Below are 21,335 nucleotides of genomic sequence, written 5' to 3' on the forward strand. Positions count from 1 at the left end.
TGAGGAATGTAAGGCGGAAATTCTAATTATGGCCATTGCTTTTCACTTTTTCTGAAGTATTTCTCTAATTAGGTTTGATTTGTACCCATTACTGGCGGCAATTTTCATATTTGCCCTAAGTTCATTATTGAAATTTGTGAGGGAATTACAAACTTCTTCAATATGGACATCAAACAATTCCACCAAGTGAAACCTGAAAGTGTAAAGTACACTTGGAAGCATTTTGGTTATCTCAAAAGGGCTTTGAGAGAGCATTTTATGTCTTAAACACTTTTTGTCATTTATTCATTAATTTGTGGTCAACTATGACCAGCACTTCCTCTAAGAGGAGACCAATACTTCCTTCATCATCCACCTATCTCTACAAGCTTTGGGACATTGGTTTCTTTTTACAAGAAATAATAGAGATACCTTTATGATTACCAAAGCATGTAACTTTAAAACTTACAAATACTTTAAAATGCATGGGGTTTCAGTGAAAATGTTTTAATAAATGATTTTTTTGCAAACCATATGACTTTGCATTACAATGTAGATGTATTTCAATGCATTATTTGTACTAAAAATAATGAGATCCTATGCATTGGGCAAGGGGCCACCCTAATCTTCAAAAATGATATTTTGAATGAAGCAAAACTGAAATAACGAGGTTTTACCCTAATGACAACAATTATAAGCATACGACTCAAATAAATACAAATTCAAAATATTACAAATTTGCCACTCAGTGAATACTGCTACATAGTCGTAAGGATATTTTCACATTTACACAGCCATTACATTATATTAAGTAAAATAAACATTTTTTTTAGTGATAACACTAAATATATCTGCAGTGAACATGAAAATATTTAAATCCATATCATGTGTATAAACATTAAACATCAATTTTTAAACATATTTTTCATCTTCCTGACAGGCAAGCCTGATTGACATTAAGAACATATTAATAGCTTCAACAAAAGCACACATTCATGAAAGAAACTATCAAGTAAAAGGCTGATCAAACTTCTGTGGTCTTCCTCATTCTAAATATATCAATTAACTATATTTCAAGTATAAGCAAAGACATCATACCTGATTATTTTATTCAATACCAACAGGTCCAGACAGAAAACTACGTGAATGGAAGTCTGAAGTCCATGGGTAGCGTAGAGGGTAGAGTTGGTGAGATTGGCGAAAGGGTGGGTGAAGTTGAAGGAAACTTGAACTTCTTGATTGGGCGTCTTTCCCTGGTGTCAACTGAGTTCAACGTGGTGAAGGTGGGACTGGCAAAGGCTCTGGATGATGTGCGCCAACACATGGCTTTGGTCAACAACAACATGATGGAAGTGCCAAAAGGCACCGAGTATGATCATGTGAATCAGGTGTCACCGAACCAGGATGAGTGACTATGAATTGAATAAATGGAACACCTATGAAGGTAGTTTTTTTCATGATGCAGCATTTTTTTTTTTTTGAGTGCAAGTAGTTTTGATTCTTTCAACTTGCATCATTAAATGGGCAAGGAGGACAGTGGTTAATTAGGCTGAACAAATGTTACCAGGAGCACTCACTGGACACTTGTTTCTTGAGAAGAAACTTGGAAGAGATCAGAATTTGATGAGGACTATGTAGTTCCATTCAGACTACGTGACTTTCAAGTCATGGGTGATGTGATAAACACTTAAAAGTGAAAGACAAATCTCCATGGACTAATTACTTTGCCTGATGACATGGAATCAATTCTTTGATTGAAGTGACTAGAAAAGATAGAGAAATATTTTTAAAACCTAGGTTTAGATTGGTTTGGATTTTCTAACTTTTAAGCACTATATACTGAATTGATATCAAAATTGCCAAATGTAACCTTTATTACTTTCAGATATTATTAAATTATAATTAGTATTATTTGAGTATAATTGTAACAAATGCCAAAAATGGTATATCTCATTATTTATCTAGACTGAACCCCAGGAGAATTAAATGTTGTGTAAAACCATGAACTGGTAAATTTCAACTGGCATGAATAGCAAGTTTAAATGCACACAATATCCACGGAGCTCATACAACAGGGGACATCCACCAATACCAATGGACCATTTCTCTATTACAGATTATTGTGATGCCACTATTGGCCAAAATTAAATTATTTGCGACCAATTAGTTAAGTGAAAGGTACGTATCAAAATGTCACTGGAAATTGCAATTACTTATTGGTGCAATGGCACCTCATAAAAAGTAATACACTTGTAATAAAAATGTGGAAAACCTGGCATGAAAAAGAGAAAGTAGTGACAAAATAATAGGTGCAAAAAGGTTTGTGATATCACTATATACGTTAACACTGGAATAAGGTTAAATTTAGATACAATATTTTGATAATGTCCAAAACCAGTATCATCTTATCCATAATCTTCAACAAGTCCGGTCTTTTAAAGCCAAGTATGTGCTTCCAGAGATAGATTAGACAGGTCTGAGAACTCGAGTTGATCATTTCTAATTTGCATAAAATTTCATTTTCTGCATTTACCTAATGTTTAGCTTTTGCAATAAATATTTCATTTTATTATAGAACTTTGTTTCATTAAGCTGATGCCTTTTGTTTTTCTCTGAAAATATCTGTTTTTAACAATTAACACATGGCCTGTTATGATAGTCAGCTCTTCAAATAATACCTCAAGACATTACTTAACCTTTCACACATTCATTTTTTGCACTTAGCTATTTCACCAGTAATTATCCAGACACCTTTATTACAGGCCTCTGACAGCCCATACCAGTAAATATGCAAGATTAAATTCAATTCCACAACAGATACAAACATTACATTTATAACCATCATTACCACAGAAAATTTTCACCCCTTAGCCTATAATTCAGGTTGTTCTTTCCAGTGCGCTGGAATATTCACCTCAACCCTGTCTGCTCCTACATTTATACCCACCCTGCAAACCACCCAATGGTGCACGGCAGGGAGTGAAAGTACTAATGGAAAAAGACTGGGAAATGGGAGAGATTATTATCAAACTGGATTCGGATATGGGTTCCAAAATTTAGTGTTGCCAATGCCTGAAATGTCATGTGCTTAAACCTGACTGGTGCCATCCTCAGCAAAATATGTACAGGCTGTGGAATGAAGTGTAGAGCCTATGGCTTCTCACGTCAGTCCGAGAAACAATAGGTTAAATGAGAAAATAAACTGAGACAACAACCCTAACAGTATGGATTTAGCATGACATAGTGCATAGTCCTACCGAGGTGATCTTTACCACTTCTTAATTCCAACATTTGACCTTCAAATGTGAGCCATAGTATGTCTTGCATTCAAAGTTGGGCTCCCTGGATCACTCCCAGTCGCAAAACTTTCCCAATACTAATTTGTACACATAATGTAATGAAATATCAACATTGGCCATAACTAAATAGTGGTAACATCATTATGAAGAAATACTTAAGGCAAATGATCATATTCGAGAGTATGTAATAACAAACAGAACTAAAAAAGGAAAAAATGGAAATAATTCAAAAATTGAGGTGCAAATGAACCTAGTATGCAACTTCATTCCTTCAAAAGTTACAAAATTTATTTTCTTTAGCAATTCGAATCTTCTACTATCTATTTTAGGCTATTTGTGAGGGATAAATTCTTTGGTAGTGAGGATAGTAAGTGAGCATAGAAATTTATGACATGAATAAACGATGCTATAAACATACTGAATCTTAAAAGTTAACAATATAACTGTTAACTTAAAATTTTAAAATTAAATTCTGCCAGTTATTGGACTTATTGAAATAATTCATACGATATACTTAGTTTTATGATCATATATTATCTTAGGCAAGGTAATTGTCATAACTAGAGATGCACTAGTTATTTAGCATTAATTTAAATCCAGTATTGAACATTCTCGATCAATAGAATTTGGAGTGCAAATTGTTTGCTTGTGTATGCTTTGACATTATAGAATAACAGATGAAAATGAACGGCGCCATGACAATTCTTTGAAACTTAGGCTGAAAGTCTTCAAAATGGAAATTTAAGACCAGATTAAAATAAGAAAAATTTAGACCAGGTGAATTTACATCAATACAATACAAGCAATTAATTGTTCCTAGGCTGACTCATTTTTCCATCAGGCCATGAATACAAAATTAGGGAAATAAATGCAAAAAACTGGGTTCCAAAACTCCCTTTCTCCTACAAAAATACATGATAGCAATAACTTCTCAACTGTTAATTTAAAATTCAAGTACTACCAATCCCATTCACCTGAAAGTCAGATACCTCGATGATTACCGCAGTGAAAGCATCAATGAGCACAGTGAAAGCATCTATAAGCACAATGAAAGCATTAATGAGCACAGTGAAAGCATCAATGAGCACAGTGAAAGCTGAAAGATGATGCCCTGTATTGAAGGAAGCATCTGATGCCCACAATTTAAGTACCATATTTTCCCGTCGATAATGCGCGTGCTATCTATACAAAAATGTTCAGATGATCGAAAAAATGACGATGCGTGTTATGCAATGAAAATTGAAAAAATCCAAACACAGACGTATTTTTACACACACACATCCAATATAGACATATTTTTACACACTATATATAATTTTTATGCACATATATATATGAAAATACAGGTGCATGGCATCTATACACGTTCAAGATAACTATGAAGCCCTGGACTCGTGGCATCTATACAAATTCATGATAACTACAAAGTTCTGGGTGCGCATTATTGATGGGAAAATACGGTAATTACTTTCGATTTAATCTTCAAAGTTCTAACACTTAATGCAGCCCAAGAATCCAAATAAACTGTTTCCATCCAAGTTCATTCATTTAAAATACAGCTAATAATAGTTTATGGTTTGCGTAAAAATATTTCTCCAGCATCCTGCCTTCAGAATGAACTTAGTATGAACTTCCAATTTCTTCCAATCCCAGTCAAGGCGAATGATTTTTACACTCTGAAATTGTTGCATTTTCCAATTTTTTCTTTAACTTGGATAACGAGAAGTTTTATTTTAACTTAATCCTGTCAATGCACTCATGCTGAAAGTAACCAAGAGATTTTTAAACTTTGAGGTTTGAGTCCACTCAGCTGAACAGGGTCTCCTTTGCTTACTTTATCATTCAACCTGTTGAATACATTCATGATATTTGCTTCGAGATTTCGGCTCTTTCAATATGAGGTGTGAGAGTGTATGTGTGTGATAACTGACATTCCTGTGAACCATTTGATATTCTGAACCTGTAAGCAGTTTGAGTTAAGTGCAAGGCTCACTTTCTGGGTGATTAAGTGCCCAAGTCGATCAGCTGCGAGCAAGCTGTTGGGTGCCTGGCTGTGCTCAGCTGTCGCAACTCTCAAACTAAATATTTTATACCAGTCAGCCTCAAAAGACTTGAGTCATATCAAAAATGAGTCTGAACGTATGTACACACTGATTTACCTACGTCTTCTAGCTCCTTTCTCAAAGCAGTCAATAAGTGGTAAGCAAGATTTTCTTAAAAGACAATTGAGGGACAGAAATTCCAATGGAAATTTAAGTACCAAAGTGAATATACCAAGATAGTTGAAAAAAAATTATATTCAAATGCTCATTCATCACCACAAAAAAATCAATATCCTTCAAACATCTGAATGATAAAAATTGATTTGTAACTGTATTTAAGTTGCTTCCAATGAACCAACAAGAATTGTGCATTAATTAATGACAAAAGAAAACTCGGCAAATTACCAAGACATTTTTAATGTTCTCTTTCTCCAGATGTATACATGTTAAGACTTTTCCTCTCTTAATAAATGACATTCAGTAAAAAATTATATTTTGTTACAGTAAAAGGGTTGTTAATTGAATAGTGCAAAAATTTTTATGAAAATACCCGTACATTTGACATTGATATTTTTAAAACATAAAGCATTAAAATTAATAAGTAAGTGGAAGTTTAAAATCCTGTGGAGAAAGCACCAAAATCTGATTTGGGCTTTGGTTCCTAACTAACCACAACACTTTGCACATTTATTCCACAGCATGACACTGATTTTGGTTTTTAGCTCCTACCTACAGCAAAAACTAAGTTTTACATAAAATGGCCTCGGGAATTTCCACCAACAATTGAAAATTGGGTCTTTGAACTTTTTCATTCTTTGAAATCCCAAGAACAAACAGCATATTTTAATACATGTTTTATGGAGTATCTGGCATAATGGTGTGTTCAGGACAACTTCTTAAATGTAACTTACAGAGTACATATTTCATATGTCATTTCTGGGGGAAATAATTTTTTAATGAGAGATGTCAATCATGTCTCTACACCATGATGAAGAGTCAAAGAGGTGTATATTAAAAAATTTGTAGCATTATTCTCACGAAGAAAACAATGCAAAATTCTTAATGGTTGGAGTCAAACAGGAAGTGCCTTAGAAGAAGCACTTCGTAGAATTGTAATTACTCTGAACTGGTTAAGATCTACATGCTATTTTTTAAATGCTTTTATTCATTATCCCCTGCACTCCAAAATATGTGCAAAATAAGCATTACACATTGAATAACCAAAATATCAAGTCACATTGTGCCGATCACATTGAGAGCTAACATTAAATTCGCTACGGAATGTGGTTTAAAATAGGCTGATAGCCCATTAAATTTTATGCAAAAGAAATGCATGTTAACCTCTAAATATATTTATAATTAAAAAAATAACTAGAGAGATTCACTTGCACATATAAGCATAAAGATAAGAGAATGCAAATCAGGGAGACCTCTTATCATATGGTTTCCCATCCCAAATTTTCCTCAATTTTCTCAAAAACATTGTCATATTTCCCAGTTTTGTTTCTGGAGTCTTGGGGATCTGACAATATATATTTATGGTAGTAATTCTTCATTTTTTTCATACCACTGATATCACTGAAGTCAGTGCAACAATAGATGCGGTTTTGAAATATTTTCTTAATTTTGTCATATTACATTTTCCCAACATGGTACACTGGGGAAGGTGTGTATGGAAGCTCATTAATAAGTTATATGAGAAATAGGACTAGATTATGTGAAATAGGATAGGTTTCCTTAATCTACTGAAATAATGACAAATAATGACAAGTCCACAAAAATTGAAATTGTCCTTAAACAATAAGCAAAATATACCATGCCTACCAAACATTTCATTTGCCAATTAAACTAAAGCCATTTTAACATATAAACAAAATAACTTTGGAATTACAATATTATTTTACATAAAAAAGAAACATAAAACCTAGCAGAAAGAGAATAATGCAGTCTAGGTATCCTAAGTGGTCATTAAATGAAGAAACAACGTATTTTTCCACTGTTCTTTATTTTGGCACCACTAGTTTCAATGCTTAGGTATCAAAATTAGGTACCTGATGATGCCTAAGCGTTGAAACTAGTAGTACCAAAATAAAGAACAGTGGAAAAATACATTTAATGAACATGAACTTTCACAAAGTTGAGCCAGAAACAATCAAATACATCCTAAGTGGTTATTGTTGGTTGTACTTGGAGAATGGCTGCCACTATTCTGACAGTAATAAGTCCATAGCATTGAAAAAAATGTTAACATCATTTTTAAAATTGACAAAAGTGGAGACAATTTTAAGAATTTTCAAAATTGTTTGAGAGTGGTGATTTAAACTCAGAAAATGAAGATGTGTACAGAAATAACGATGTATGGCAATCCTAAATAGCAATCAGAATAATTTGTATACCCATGAGCTACGAATTAGGGAAGTCAATATTACTAAAACGTAATAATGAGTGCGGTAAATTTTTTATTTATTGACTAGGTGAGAATCCAGCTGTTTTGGATGCTGCAATTTTGAACTAACAGAGTGAAAAAATTCAAGAGGGACTGCAATATCACAGAAAGAATTATGTTTAAAACTTCAATGGCAAATGTTAAGTAATTATGCCTGAATGTGCAATTTTTTAAATGGCACCATATGAAATAGGCACAGCATAGCCTAAGGAAAAAGAATAATTTCAGATCCACCCTGACCTGTTCTAGTATCTTATCATTATATATTTGAAAGACGGAAATTATTTTGATCTTAAAATATCTATGTTATAGTGTGTGAACTTAAAACTATATTTTATCACATAGACAGATGTTAATCCAACTAAAATTAGTATTACACAATGGAGTAGTAGTAGTTTTGAGGGGAGGCGACCGACAGCTAAGGTCATTTGCGCCATAGGGGAAGGACAGGAAAGGATGAAGGGTGGAGAGAAACCCGGCGTCGGCATTAGCCTACTCTTTGCGAAAGGCGCCAAGGGGTCCGCGGCTTAACGTCCCATCCGACGGACGGCGTACTCACTCAAAGTGCCCTCCACAAAGCACCTCAAGTAGGGATCGAGATACCTCTGAAAAATATTCAACACCGCCGGGATATGAACCCGTTACACAATGGAACCTGTCATAATAACCACCTCTGTTAGGTTATCACCTCAAAAAACAAATACTTATTTTACACACCAATTAACAAGGTTCGGTATGACACAGCAGTAACTGAACCGCCACTAGACAATCACCAGCTACAGTGAATACAACAAGGCCAAATTGCATCCCTTCACATGGAATGTGCCTGCATGAGATAACATATATTCTCAACTTGTAATTAATGCACTTCAGAAACTTATTACCCATACCTTAACCAGGATTTGTGCAAACAACTTATTTTCCCTATTACATAAAAGCATACATAAAAATATACATATGCATTACTTTAATTATGAGCATTCAATAGAGATCTTCCTGGCCTTTCATATACAATAGGATCAAAACATGCCAATACCAAACATCCACCATGCTTGCTCCAAGGACCCAACCCTACTGCTATGTTATCTCAGCCACACTAAGGGGACCTATGGCCTTCAAGACCACTTTTTTTAGAAAAATTCTGAGGTTTGCCTTAGACAGGTCCCACCGTCACTTAAATCAAAATATACTTCATCATTTCCAAACTTAAACACACATTTTAGTACTCTAGTGAAAATGATCTCATTCAATCAATAATGTAGCTAAAATCAACAGAAAAAAATATTTACAACAGGTGCCTTAAAAATTATTTAGTTATTTCTTAGAAACTTTACAAAATATATGCAAACTTCATCTGAGAATCAAAATAATATCCTTCCTAATAATATGTAGGTACTTCTCCAAGTTTCCAGTTTTCACACAACACAGTACAATATGCTTTCAAATACAGCAATGTCAAACATTCACAAGAAATCAATTTTGGGATGTTTCTTTCTCATATACCTTGTATTCATATTTAATTCCATTTTCTTCTTGAACCTCTTGAGGAACATTTGGATCACTGAAATGAAACAGAACAAAATTATCCAAGAGAAATTTGAGTATAGACATGCAACCAGAAAGCACATGCAATATGGATTGACGACTGTACCACATGATGCATACATGCAATGGAAAGAAAATACTTATAATTGCCTTCCTTTCTGAAAAAAATACTAAGAGTACCTAACAGACTTTTCAATAAACAAATTGCCAGTAATCATAAGTACTACCCTTCCATCCATCTACAACAATCACCTCAAAGGGATTTGAGTCAGTTTCTACCCTGTGCCACATACGTATATACGCATTTTCATAATTAAACACTTTACCATAGAAGACACAAGAATGGTGTAAATAATCAGTTTGGATATATCAGGAGCATATGAGTAGCACCAAGTTCATGTATGTGTTCATATTTAAACACAGACTAAATAGCATTTTTCCACAGATGATGCTCCTGATAAATCATAATCAGTTTCATGAAAGTGACAAAGGACTAAAGTACCCTGCCAACTCCTTTTCCTTGCTAACTTCTTCATAATGAAACCAAAAGAACAAATCTCCAGCATGAACCACATTTAATGGCATGCCCTATGTACTGTTTTCCCAAACAATGGCTGAAAACCAGGTCTATTATGTGAAGGTGAGGCCTTCTAAAGGTTAATAATTTTTTCCCCATCCTCACTACTGCTAACATAATAGGCTAAGGATTTGGCTGACTTTACCCCCGATGGTTAGCAGATTCTACAAATTATGTATGTTGCTAGTATTATTATTATTACTGGTATTACAATTATTACCAATATGAGTCAATGCACAAGGTACGGTGAAGTGTCAGACTGAAAAAACCTTTTATTCTCCTAAACACACCCTCCAGAAATGGGGGTTCTTCTCATAATATCCTATCAACATGGCATTTTAACCCAGCACCATGACCCATTAAACTTAAGTTAAACCAAAGTTGCAAATGAAAATTATTAATAGTGTATTTCATTAATCCTTTATAATACCTGTTTACTACAAGCCTACCATCCACCTATGTACATAACTACTAACCAATATGCAAAAAAATGAACTTATATACAACATTGACACAATATGAACTTGCAGTAGTTACCTCACAACCTTAAATGATGGACTGATGGTAGGAAAGAATGTGTCACATTCAAACATGGCTTTTATGTGAGTCAGGTAAAGCCTGTGGCATTCAGGTAAATCCATGCTGGCCTGTAATGGTATAAAAAACTGAATTCAACCAGTGGCATTCATTAATACCCTTACATGACACTGATGATGTGGATAATAATAAGCCATGTGATAAATGGAAATCAAATGTTCATAAAAATTTATAATATCATGTATGCTAGGATGAAAAGTATATCTATTGCCTTAAAACAAGATTTGAGGAGAGTTTTAGTTCACTCTGGGAATCCAATCATAAGAAATATATACACTCAAAGCTGACACAAAATTACAAGTAACATGTGGCTGAACAAGTGCTCCTTTCACACGTGCTGATCCCAAGAGAGGGTTAATTTCCAATAAATCATCATCTTGTTAGGAATGGGATATTCCATAGTTTCAGGCTTTGCTTTTGTGGAACTTATCCATTATGGAAGGAAAAACACAGTGATGTTAATTCCATTTTATGGGAATTAACATAGCTGTATTTTTCTTTCTGGTATTAGAAACTGTACCGCGTGTGTGCGACAGTTTTGAGGGTATAAATTTCTAATGGTGGGACACTGGGAGTAAGACAAAACTCTCCACAAATCTTATTGTGAGGTATTAGGTAATATGCACGTCATTAAAGCATAATTAGCTTTCTAATTTGTTATGGTCGTAAGAGCTACACTTCCCTTAGCTATTTAGTATTTGGGCTTCTCTCATTATTGATAATGGACCATACTCAAATCAGTACTTCAATCATTGAAATTTATAGCTCACCTTATAAAGAGAGCTTCCACCAATTACCCAGACTGTTTCAATTACAGAATTAAAGGGAGGCTGTCGAAGTTGGGCAACAGCTCCCTCAAGAGACGAACACAAGAGCACACCTTCTGCAACTTCTCTAAAAATTTATGAAAAAAATGAGCAAAGATTAAAAAAAAACTTGCTTGATAATCCATTACTTCTATGTGAACATTAAAATTTTTTGAAGCACCTCCATAAGCTTACATTTTATTGGTGGAGAGAACAACATTAATACGATCAGGAAGAGGTTTGAATTTCTTTGGGATCGACTCCCAAGTTTTCCGTCCCATAATGACAGCATTCTTTTTGCTGGGATCCTTGGTTCCTTTTGTCATCTTGGAAAAGTAAGCCATTTCAGATCTGTAATTGCCAATTTACATTAGTTTTAACGGTTGTGAAAAGTCATAACAGATGAAATAGCCAAAGATTGTGGTGAATTACACAATACAAAGAAAAACCATTGCCTTCACAGAATAAATGGTCACTATCCTTTTGAATTAAAATATCTAGTATTCTGGTTTACATATGACACTAGACTGATGTAACCATGTGAGAATTTTTTGAGCAGCTTGTGATTTTTAGAACACAAAATTGCCCATGATAGAGAAGGATATATTTCTAGTGCAGACAACTACATCAAATTAATCATGTTATACTCTCAGTAAACTGAATGCTTGCAATAGAACTTTCACAGAATTAATCATAACAAGTGTCAAAAGGACAGCAGAGTAATTATTTGGAATGTTAAAATGAATAATAACCTTAAAGACTATGTAGAAAAAATTATTAGACGAAGTAAATATATTCTCTTTTTCTGTTAAACATAGGAAATCTGGGTGATCCATCCCCTTCATTTTCGAAAAAAGGCTGAAAAGATAGCTGTACTCAAAAGTAAAATTAATACCTTCCTTCAGATCTCTTACTAGCCTATCTAGTTCACCTTTATTTTGAATAAATTCATAGGTGTGATAAAGCATTACCCTTCATGTGAACACAATTTTGAACCAGGGTATAAAGTGAAAAAATACTGGCATATTAACTATCAATACATATTTTAAAATGATAATTTTTCTAGATGGTACTACTAGTACAATAATAATAATGCATGATGAGAACATATATGATAAAATATTGAGAGAAGTGAGACAATCAGTCAGACAAAATCTTCTATACATTGATATCTTTGTTCATGTTTCTTAATGTCAATGTATCAGCCCACGATCATTATTACATAGAAACATAGGAAACCATTGATAATATGCATACTTGATGCATTTCATCTGTATTTGAAAGTTTATGCCAGCCACTTTTCATTAACCATCTTTATGGCAATGCTAGAGACCCGCATCTTGGATATGTGGATTTAAAAAATTCATTAAAATGCATGGGAATCATGTAAAGAGGAATAAAATTTCTTTGCAGTCTTTCAATAATGTTTTTATAAATAAACAATAAAACCTGTTTCATTGGCCACCTCCACTTAAATATCGGGACTTGCTAAAGTTAAAAAGATAACATATATTCTCTATCCAATTCTCCTGCATCCACCTCTCAAGCCATCTTAAAATTTCTCCCAACAACCATCTCTCTTCCCCTACTATCCCTAGAACTTTACATCTGGTATTCCTTTTTATTTTCTCCAGTCTTCTCCACACCCACATCTCAAAAAACCACTAATCTTGACAAATCTAATCCTCTTACCTCATAGCCACGTTTCAAAGCCATACAAACTCATGCTTAAGTTATCATGTTATCACGAAATTGTTGTCAGCATTAAACAACAACGTGGTGAAACCCAAGAATGCAAAATCCTTCAATCTATGGATTCCTAATCCTTTTTGTATTTACTGTTCCTATTTGATTTCCACATTTTTCGGGCTGCGTCCGTGTATGTCGTTTAAATGTACAACAGTTTCGCCAGCTATCCTGCTGGCGTCCTCAGGTCAAGGACATATTTAATCCAGATATGTCAGGAAATTCTGACCTGAATCCAAATCTACTTCCAGGAAATTGTGCGACTTTAATCACACTATTTCTAAATCTATACCCAGCCATAAGAAAACCTAACTAATATCTTCCTGCATTCTCCATATGTACTCAAGTCTATTGTGTTTTCTAATTTAAGTGTCAGTTACATTTAGTTATTTTTCTCACACAACTTTATTTTTCTACCAGCAGACATCCCTTTCTCCGAAACCATATTCTCCTAACACACTCCAGTCTATTCTTTTACCTATGACCGCAATCCAATCCCCCATCACTATCAAGAATTAGTTTCTTTGTACATTTGCAATCATTTCACCTGCCTACTTTGCACCTTCAGTTTTACTTGTTTACCCATCCCATTTTTATGATGGCTGGATAAGTCCAGAGATCTATGTATCGATAATCATTACAATTTTGTGAAACTCTGAGCAGCTAACTGCACCATGTCACACTTTATCTGCAAGACAGCATTTAATGGTCTAACTGAAAGTACACTTCTTCCTCATATTCACAGTACATTCATAAGAGAAAACCTCTCTACACAGTAGAGTTATGGAAACAGTAGGAAAAAATACTCTACAACCCTTATTTAACATGAGTAATCTTCCTCCAAAGAAGTTTTAAAAGGACTAAGACTATTTTTTATCTGATGACAATTTTACTCATCTTTCATATTTTACGTTTTCCAGCACATTTTTAATACAAAGAAATATTTCATAACAATGAGAGAGACATAAATAGATATAAAATCCCTCCTTAATGGTTAATGCATCAAAATGAATCTTTCTACAGCCCAGAATAAATTACGCCACCTTGTTATGACATGATTGGTAATTTTTTCATAAATCACATAAGATGCATATTAATCACACTTCCATCATTAGTGATACTATCCGATGCAGTCTGTTCAGACTTTCGGTTAAAATGTACTGGGCAGCTAATTCCTATTATTGATCAACAATTCTATATTCTAATTAGCTGAAAATGTTACTTTCTTCCCACCTACATGGCTCCCTCAAAAGTTGTGGCAGCATCACAATGAAACTTTGAATACTAAATAATAAATGAGGTAGCTTTACTTTCAACCATTGAATTGTGAAGACAATCAGCTAAAATATAAGAAGTTTCATTTCGAAATGCCAAAAAACATTGTCACTTAGTTTTAATACCTTTAACTTTTTCAAAGCACTGAAATGCTGCAGGTTAAATTTGGTGATGTATATGGTAACTAGTATATTTTCCCAAACGAATGACATTATGTTAGATGTCACAATCGTATCTAGTATTACTTCAATGTTTTATCTTTGAGCTTTCAAACGTTTTAGTTAAATGGGAATTATGAAATATTTCCAAAATATATTAACTTGAATAAGTGGTGTTGTTATATGAATGCTGTTCCACAAAGTGAAACACAAATTTTACCACTGCTACAAACTTTTCTTCCCCTAGATTTACCTGTTACAAAAAGGCTAGAAGATGGTTTTGTGGTGAAATGCTCGCATTCTTTCTGTGGTTGTATGAGCAATGTGCTTTAATTATGAAAAATTTTGGACTGATAATATGTAAACACTGCTACTAACTTTTTTCCCTTAAATTTACTAGTTACAAAAAGGCTAAAAAATAGTGTTGTGGCGAAATGTTCACATATTTTGATGGTTTTATGCACCATATCCTATGATTTTGATAATTACAGGACGCCCCGCCGGGAAATGATGTCAAAACTGAAGATTTTCTGGTTCGTAGCACAACCTACCTACGTATACTTGAATGCCTTGCATGTTTATTCCGAAAAAATCTCTACCTACGACTGCGGCACCGACTGCATTATTGAAGTCCAAAATTGGCCGGAAAATTGCGTGCTCTGTAAATCCACGAGTATCTACTATCGGTACTAACTATCGGATTAAACAAAGTATGGCGCATCATTTTACCGAAAGTAAAGCAAGTGATGGGTGGTGTTGTTATTCAAAGAGTACGGCTTGTTTTATATTTCATTATTCGCAATTTACATGATATTAAATTCTAGTGCATGTTACAAAAACATTTCCTTTGGGCGACTTGTCAATGATAACAATAGAAGTTACATTTACTCGGTGACATCATATTATGCGAAATTGATGGCTTATCAGCCAATTATAACGAAATAAATGAATAAATGCACATGTCTGCAATGTAATGACGCAAAATATTCAAACAAAATAGAACACAACAAAAATACATCTAAGTAGCATTGAAAGTTGGGTTGGAAAAATATTGGAATATTACATGTCAACACCGTTAATAATATTAATCTTTAAACGTTTCATTACTTACTTAAGCTTCCATGGCAATTCTCCTTTGAATCCTATTCCCATATTTTCGCATACAGCGACAATCAAATTTAAATTCGGCCCCATGTTGCCTTTACTGAAGTAACGCATGTCGTTGTTTTACCGGCTGCTTGTCTGGAATTACATCATGATTTCGCTTTACATTTGTTTTAAATTTCGGAAATATAGCAATAGGTGGCTAGTTTCCACGTCTGGGAGTAACGGAACGAGGTCAAAATTCGCCGTGTTCATTTTTGCTGTCGTTAGTTAGACACCTTACTGTGTTCAACCACCAAAAGTGAGTCATACATGTTGAAGTTTTTCTAATTCAAAATTGCGAGTATTCTTATTTCGCACCGTAATGGCAACGTGTAATTATGATCTTGTGAAAGAGGCCTTAGGCTTGTTTTGACATGGACCCTAATCTATTGTTTTCCCAAAACGTATCTTACATATAAATTTTGTGGTATCTTTTGTTAATTGGAAGCTCTACTCCTTCAGCGGAATATCATTTTTAGGATGATGCGATTTTTAGCTGCAAATTTGAATTCAAATCGGTATTAATTGTTTTTTCAGATGTCAGGACGAGAGGGAGGTAAGAAGAAACCTTTGAAGCAGCCGAAGAAAGCCAAAGATGATCTTGATGAAGAAGATGTGGCCATGAAGCAGAAGATGAAAGAGCAACAGAAAGCCCTCGAAGCAGCAAAAGCAAAGGCAGCCCAAAAAGGGCCTTTAGTTAGTGGCGGCATAAAAAAATCTGGCAAACGATGATGTGCTACTTGTGAAAACTGGAACTTAAGAAAATCGGCGAATGACTTTTAAAACGGTGAAAAATATTTATAGAATGGGAGTTGCTTGACAGTTTTGGAAATTTTCCGCAGTTTTTCAATTTACTCGTGCCCAAGGTTTTGTGACCATTAATGTATAAAATCAATACTTGGTTCATTCCTCGATCATTTTCCGTGATGAAGTTTTTATTACTACAACCCCATGTTAAATTTTCTTTCCCGAGTGAATGCATTGTAATTATGCGCTGTATGTTAAGCTTGCTGTTATAATAAATTTTTTACAGTGCGAAATAAAAAGCGTGAAATTCTTAAAATTATTTTATTTAGTCATGCCTTCAATGAAAATCAATTGCAATATGCATACTTCGATCAGTGCCATCCACTTTTTGATTCTTTCATAATTCTTCCTTCTTCGTTAATTGCATCCTTCCCTTTAAAAATCTCTGTTTTCTTTTTGTCAATTTCGTCTGGTAATTGATCACCTAATTCGTCGTAAGCCTCGTCTGACAGTTTCAGATCCTGGCGGCTGTGAATGATCGGAATTTTAATCAGTGTAATTTGTTCTTTTGGAATGGGGTCTTTGGCAATTTCTCCAACGTGTGTGTCTGGCTTGGAGTTTTTCTTATCTCTCGGCTCCTGGCATGGTTCGTCACCGGTGCATGTCTGCTTGTCATTAGGCGGCTTTCCTGTGCACTGACGACTGTCTGCTATTTCCTCTTCTTCTCCATTGCCTATTACTGTCATGCACTGTACTTCTCGGGTCTGAAAACCTTTTTTTCCGTCGCAACCTGTGCATTTGCTCCAAGATCCCGTACTCCACCTGAATCATGAAAAATGTGCTTCAGGTTATCGAGCTAAAGGTGAAGGTAACTTCTTTCTGTATTATCGAGGGAGGTTTTAGAATCCTTGAACATACTTGAAAAGTTAAGTGCAAACGTAGCGTAAAGTCTTATTGTCACCCGTGTCACTTAGTGAAAGGCATAAAGTTTTTGATGAAATATTTGTTGAGCGAGCGGGTAAGTAACTCTATTGATAGCCGTTAAGAAGTTGAATATTGTCGTGATTTGTGCATTTAGTGAGTGTGTGCCTACAAATGTGACATGAAGTTGTGTACTTCGAGAACACAATGATGTGCGGTGTACTCTTTTTCTTGTTCTTTAAACATTTCTATTATGTTTAATAGTTGTGACTTTATTTTATGAAGAGAATATATTGTTTATAAGAAAAATATATTTTAGTATAAAGCCTCGTAATAGTATTACTAACAATGCCAATAGTTTCTTTCGATATTATAACCCATAATGTCGGTATTTAAAAGATTTTTTTTTTAATTTGAGTAGGTGTCCTAATGATTCCTTAGATACATTTTTTTTTTAAATTTTATGCGTATGTGCTATTTTATTGAACCTGATTAACATTAATCACTTTCCAACTTAAGTCTAATCTTCTGACTGTTAAGCAATTTCAACATATGAAAATGTAAACATTTACGAAGTACAGGCAATATTTGGCTTAGAAATACTACTGCGTACAGCATTTAGGTCTTCAGTCATTTATTAGCCAATAATCATTCACAGGGCATATTAGCATTTTATCACCATTTTCATGTTGAGTAAACATTTAATTTCTTAGGGCGAATTGAAGGAAAACTGATGCACAAGGGTTGGTTTGACTCTTAAGATATATCCAGCATTTTTGCTCTAATTTATGACATTTAGAATTTCTACCCTAGGTCTCTACAACCTAGGGTTATTGCCAATGTAGTAGTTCTTAGTTTTTCAGTAGTCGGTACCAGCCTCTGTTTGGTTCTGTTCATAATTATGTATGATATTTTGTGAAAGCTTATAAAAAGAATATTTTTATACTCTGGGAACATGGCTTATGTTTATTAATAAAATTATTTATGTTTAAAGGGGTGTGGTGATAATCCAGAGGATAGTGATGGGCTATTGCCTTTGTTAGATTTTGGGTGATGCCTCAGGGCACCCTCAGCTTCACCCAAGCTGCTTGATTTATCTGCATGGCTAGAAGCATTAGGCAACTTTCAAGGGAAAATAATAATTTTTTTTCAGTTATAATTTAAGTAATTATAAGGATAAAATATTTGTATTTCAATTGGTTTTTTATATTTGATTGAGTGATTATCCCAAAATATGTATACCTCTGATGAACTAAACTTTAAATCTGGCAACATTATCCTGATACATGGATTTCATATGCCATAGTGCCTATATTAGTCTGAGGTGCACTCTGCCCTCAACTTTCAGGTTCATGGTATTTATGTTGTCTTATTAGCAGGAGAAAGTTTCCAAAAGCATTGATTTTTCAATAGACCATAGGGTTTACAGTGTTGTAGCTGTTAATCTCTGATATTCCATGTTTTGAGCTTGAGAAAACTCCCTGTGCACTGTGTTCCCAAATGTGATACTCAATTTCTCCTAAATTTAGTTCTTTTAGTCCCAGTTTCTCAATTTTTATTGACTGTGTGATGGGATTGTTTATATTCTTTTATTTTCTCAATTTAGTTGTGTATTTTTTGTAGTTACACAATCAAACCATGTTTAATGGGTGAAGAAAAAATAAACTCAAGCTCTTTTTTAGAATCTAATAAAAGTGATTGTTCACCATTACTTCTTCAAGAGAGAGATAGACAAGTTGATTTATTTATGGCTCTGAATTTAGTGCAGGAGATTCTCTGCATCACGTTTAAAGAAATGCTTAAAAGATTTATGGATATAATTAATTGTTTAGGGACTACCTCTTGTTCATATTCCCTCTTTTTCATTTTGGAATTCCAAGTTTTATTAGACTTAACTTATCGTCCAATTCCTTCCCAGAGAAATTTCAGTTTAGGGTTGAAGCCACCCCTCACTTCTGCACCAGGCTATTCAGTTGTCAAAAATCCGGAGGCTGTGGCATTGACTTTTTACATTGAATTAGTTTTCAACAAATACAACATGAAATTGTAATGACAATCACAAACACCCAAGCTGATAGAAAAACCCCCACGGTTGTGAATCAAACCTGTAGCCTCTGGATCAGCAATTGAGGACGTGAACTAAGTTCCAACTAGTATGATCATTCCCGTGTACTACATATATTTTTACAGACTTATAGGAACCAAAAAATGCCTTGAATTTTCAATTCTAGGTATTTCTTATTCCTGTGGGTATTAGTATCACCTTTCAAGCATAGTTACCAATGTCTAAATTTTAATAAGCTCTGTTTGATTTCCATCAATGTGTAGCATAAAAATGTGAGACAGCCTGTATTTTTATATGCATTTATATACATAGGCTATTGTGGAGATCAAGTATTTCATTAAAGTGAATGTACCTGGTAGGGCATGGATTTGTATTACACTCCTCCATTTTAGTCTCAGGCTTTGGGAGATGAGTACAGAATGTGTCACTGACTTCACCCGATTCCTCCTCAATGCATTTAGCTGCTGAAATCTGTCAGGATATAAAAGTTCATACAAACTATTGAAAGAAGTTTGTATTATAATTATTAAATAGCATTAAAGTGAAACATCTGAGATAATGATTCCCTGCCAACTGAGTTTCTGAATTGTTGAGTAAACATTCTTCAAGACGATTTAATAACAATGATGCTTCCTTAATGAATATAATATACAATAATCCCTCTTAGAGCCTGACGGTATAATGTAGTGATACAGTCTTCTTAGGCTGTTTGCCTCATTGTACTCTTGCTTGGATGAATTTATATATTTTTATTATGTGACACATGCAGTGGAAAGTGCTGCTCTTCAATGATTAAATATCATTATTATTCACAAATGGACATTCTGACCCCATTATTCTAAATCAAATTTTCCAAATTAAGTTAAATGAAGATATTTTTCTGGATCGAACAAGTGCTTATAGCTGGAAAGCAAACCTACAACTGCAGACAATCGCATGAAGACCAGCATATTTATGTCATTTCTCGAAATTCACTACCCGAAATTATTTTCATATTGCCTAACTAATTAAGGCAGCTTTCTCATCATCTTATAGGAATGTAGATAATACTCAGTGCTGTCAAGTTTTTTAGATGCGTTATATCAGGAATTTGATATCCTAACTTGAGGGGTCATTAAATACCACTACAAATGTTTCTTCAACATTTTTGTCCTCAACTTGTACCTATAACGAAGAAGCTAAACCTTTCGGCACAGTGCATATAAACATCCAGCATATTTTGAAGGAATCAGGGGAATTTAGGTTAATAGAAGAGAAATTTTCTAGAAGGAGAGAATCAAAAACAAGGTCAAACAATGAGAAAGGTAATTGAAAATTTTGAGATATATAACTGAAGGAAGATGAACTTAAATATTGATAGGACTCTTGTACAGTGAGCAGTTCTTATGGGGCTCATTTCATTTCTAGCCCACCTTACACTACTTCCTTATCTTAGAATTGATGCACAGGCATTCAAATTAAAGCATGTTAGTTATCTACAAGGTTCATATAAAAAGTATCAGTCACAATTTTTTACTGATGTGTGGATGAAGCGCTGAATTTAGACCATCAATTAAGTGTGTGCATGATTGCAGGTTGTATTGGTATTGATAAGATGACAGTGCACACCATTATCAATGAAAATTTGGTGTTGCAAAAGATCTGTGCTAAACTCATCCCTAAGGTCTTGATGGATGGCCAAATCTGAATCAACTGTCTGCTTGCAAAGACCTGCAATGGCATCACAATGATTTCTCAAACCCCTTACAGTCCCGACTTGGCACCAGCGCACTATGTTGTATTCCCATAAGTGAAATCCTCCCTCAAATGACACCACCATGGGACTCTTGTGCCATCAAGGAAGCTTGCATGTGTACCCTTAAGGACCTTCTTGAATCCACCTACGAGGGAGCTTTCGAGTCATGAAAAACTGCTGGCCGAAGTGTGTTGATCTCAAGGGGTGTACTTGGAAGAATTTTGAGACATTTTAGAAATATCTGAAATAAA

General features: G+C 34.3%; 4 protein-coding genes across 5 annotated transcripts in view; 2 read left to right on the top strand and 2 right to left on the bottom strand.

Moving 5' to 3' along the window:
* LOC139701021 (uncharacterized) overlaps positions 1-2,550 on the top strand; it is a 65,580-nt gene extending 63,030 nt beyond the window's left edge. Inside the window, exon 7 of the mRNA XM_071599582.1 lies at positions 1,104-2,550. Coding sequence (XP_071455683.1) covers positions 1,104-1,391 — 288 coding nt within the window. The 3' untranslated portion in view covers positions 1,392-2,550. The remainder of the gene's footprint in view (positions 1-1,103) is intronic.
* On the bottom strand, positions 1,633-15,788 carry Dhfr (dihydrofolate reductase). Of its 2 annotated transcripts, XM_071599584.1 has the most exons (6): positions 15,582-15,788; positions 11,487-11,642; positions 11,256-11,379; positions 10,426-10,535; positions 9,270-9,327; positions 1,633-1,742 (listed from the first exon to the last, which is right to left on the bottom strand). In XM_071599584.1, the coding sequence occupies exons 1-6, from the start codon at positions 15,686-15,688 to the stop codon at positions 1,722-1,724; spliced, it is 576 nt and encodes a 191-aa protein (XP_071455685.1). In that variant the 5' UTR covers positions 15,689-15,788; the 3' UTR covers positions 1,633-1,721. The 2 variants fall into 2 exon arrangements, with proteins under 2 accessions (XP_071455685.1, XP_071455684.1); XM_071599583.1 differs by lacking the exon at positions 1,633-1,742 and having other exon boundaries at positions 8,194-9,327.
* On the top strand, positions 15,767-16,673 carry LOC139701023 (translation machinery-associated protein 7 homolog). Its single transcript, XM_071599585.1, has 2 exons — positions 15,767-15,875; positions 16,154-16,673. Exon 2 carries the CDS (start codon positions 16,154-16,156, stop codon positions 16,346-16,348), a length of 195 nt encoding a protein of 64 aa, XP_071455686.1. The 5' UTR covers positions 15,767-15,875; the 3' UTR covers positions 16,349-16,673.
* Positions 16,674-16,734: 61 nt separating this feature from the next.
* The window catches only part of LOC139701124 (A disintegrin and metalloproteinase with thrombospondin motifs 12-like), a 29,070-nt gene continuing 24,469 nt past the window's right edge, over positions 16,735-21,335 (bottom strand). The window contains exons 19-20 of the mRNA XM_071599701.1: positions 19,702-19,820; positions 16,735-17,185 (exon numbers count right to left, since the gene is read on the bottom strand). Of these exons, the coding sequence (XP_071455802.1) occupies positions 16,735-17,185; positions 19,702-19,820 (570 nt within the window). The remainder of the gene's footprint in view (positions 17,186-19,701; positions 19,821-21,335) is intronic.

The sequence above is a fragment of the Hetaerina americana genome, unplaced genomic scaffold (genome assembly GCF_022747635.1).
Source record: "Hetaerina americana unplaced genomic scaffold, ioHetAmer1.1.p SCAF_11, whole genome shotgun sequence".
NCBI classification, from domain to species: Eukaryota; Metazoa; Arthropoda; class Insecta; order Odonata; family Calopterygidae; genus Hetaerina; species Hetaerina americana.

What these genes read in the sequence shown, in the direction of transcription:
- Dhfr (XM_071599583.1), bottom strand. Translation starts at nt 15,688, where the DNA reads ATGCGTTACTTCAGTAAAGGCAACATGGGGCCGAATTTAAATTTGATT. An exon ending in GTGGAAGCTCTCTTTATAAG is followed by an intron (nt 10,536 to 11,255) that starts GTGAGCTATAAA and finishes ATACCATTACAG; the next exon opens with GCCAGCATGGATTTACCTGA. An exon ending in CCATCATTTAAGGTTGTGAG is followed by an intron (nt 9,328 to 10,425) that starts GTAACTACTGCA and finishes GTTTCATTTCAG; the next exon opens with TGATCCAAATGTTCCTCAAG.
- LOC139701023 (XM_071599585.1), top strand. Translation starts at nt 16,154, where the DNA reads ATGTCAGGACGAGAGGGAGGTAAGAAGAAACCTTTGAAGCAGCCGAAG.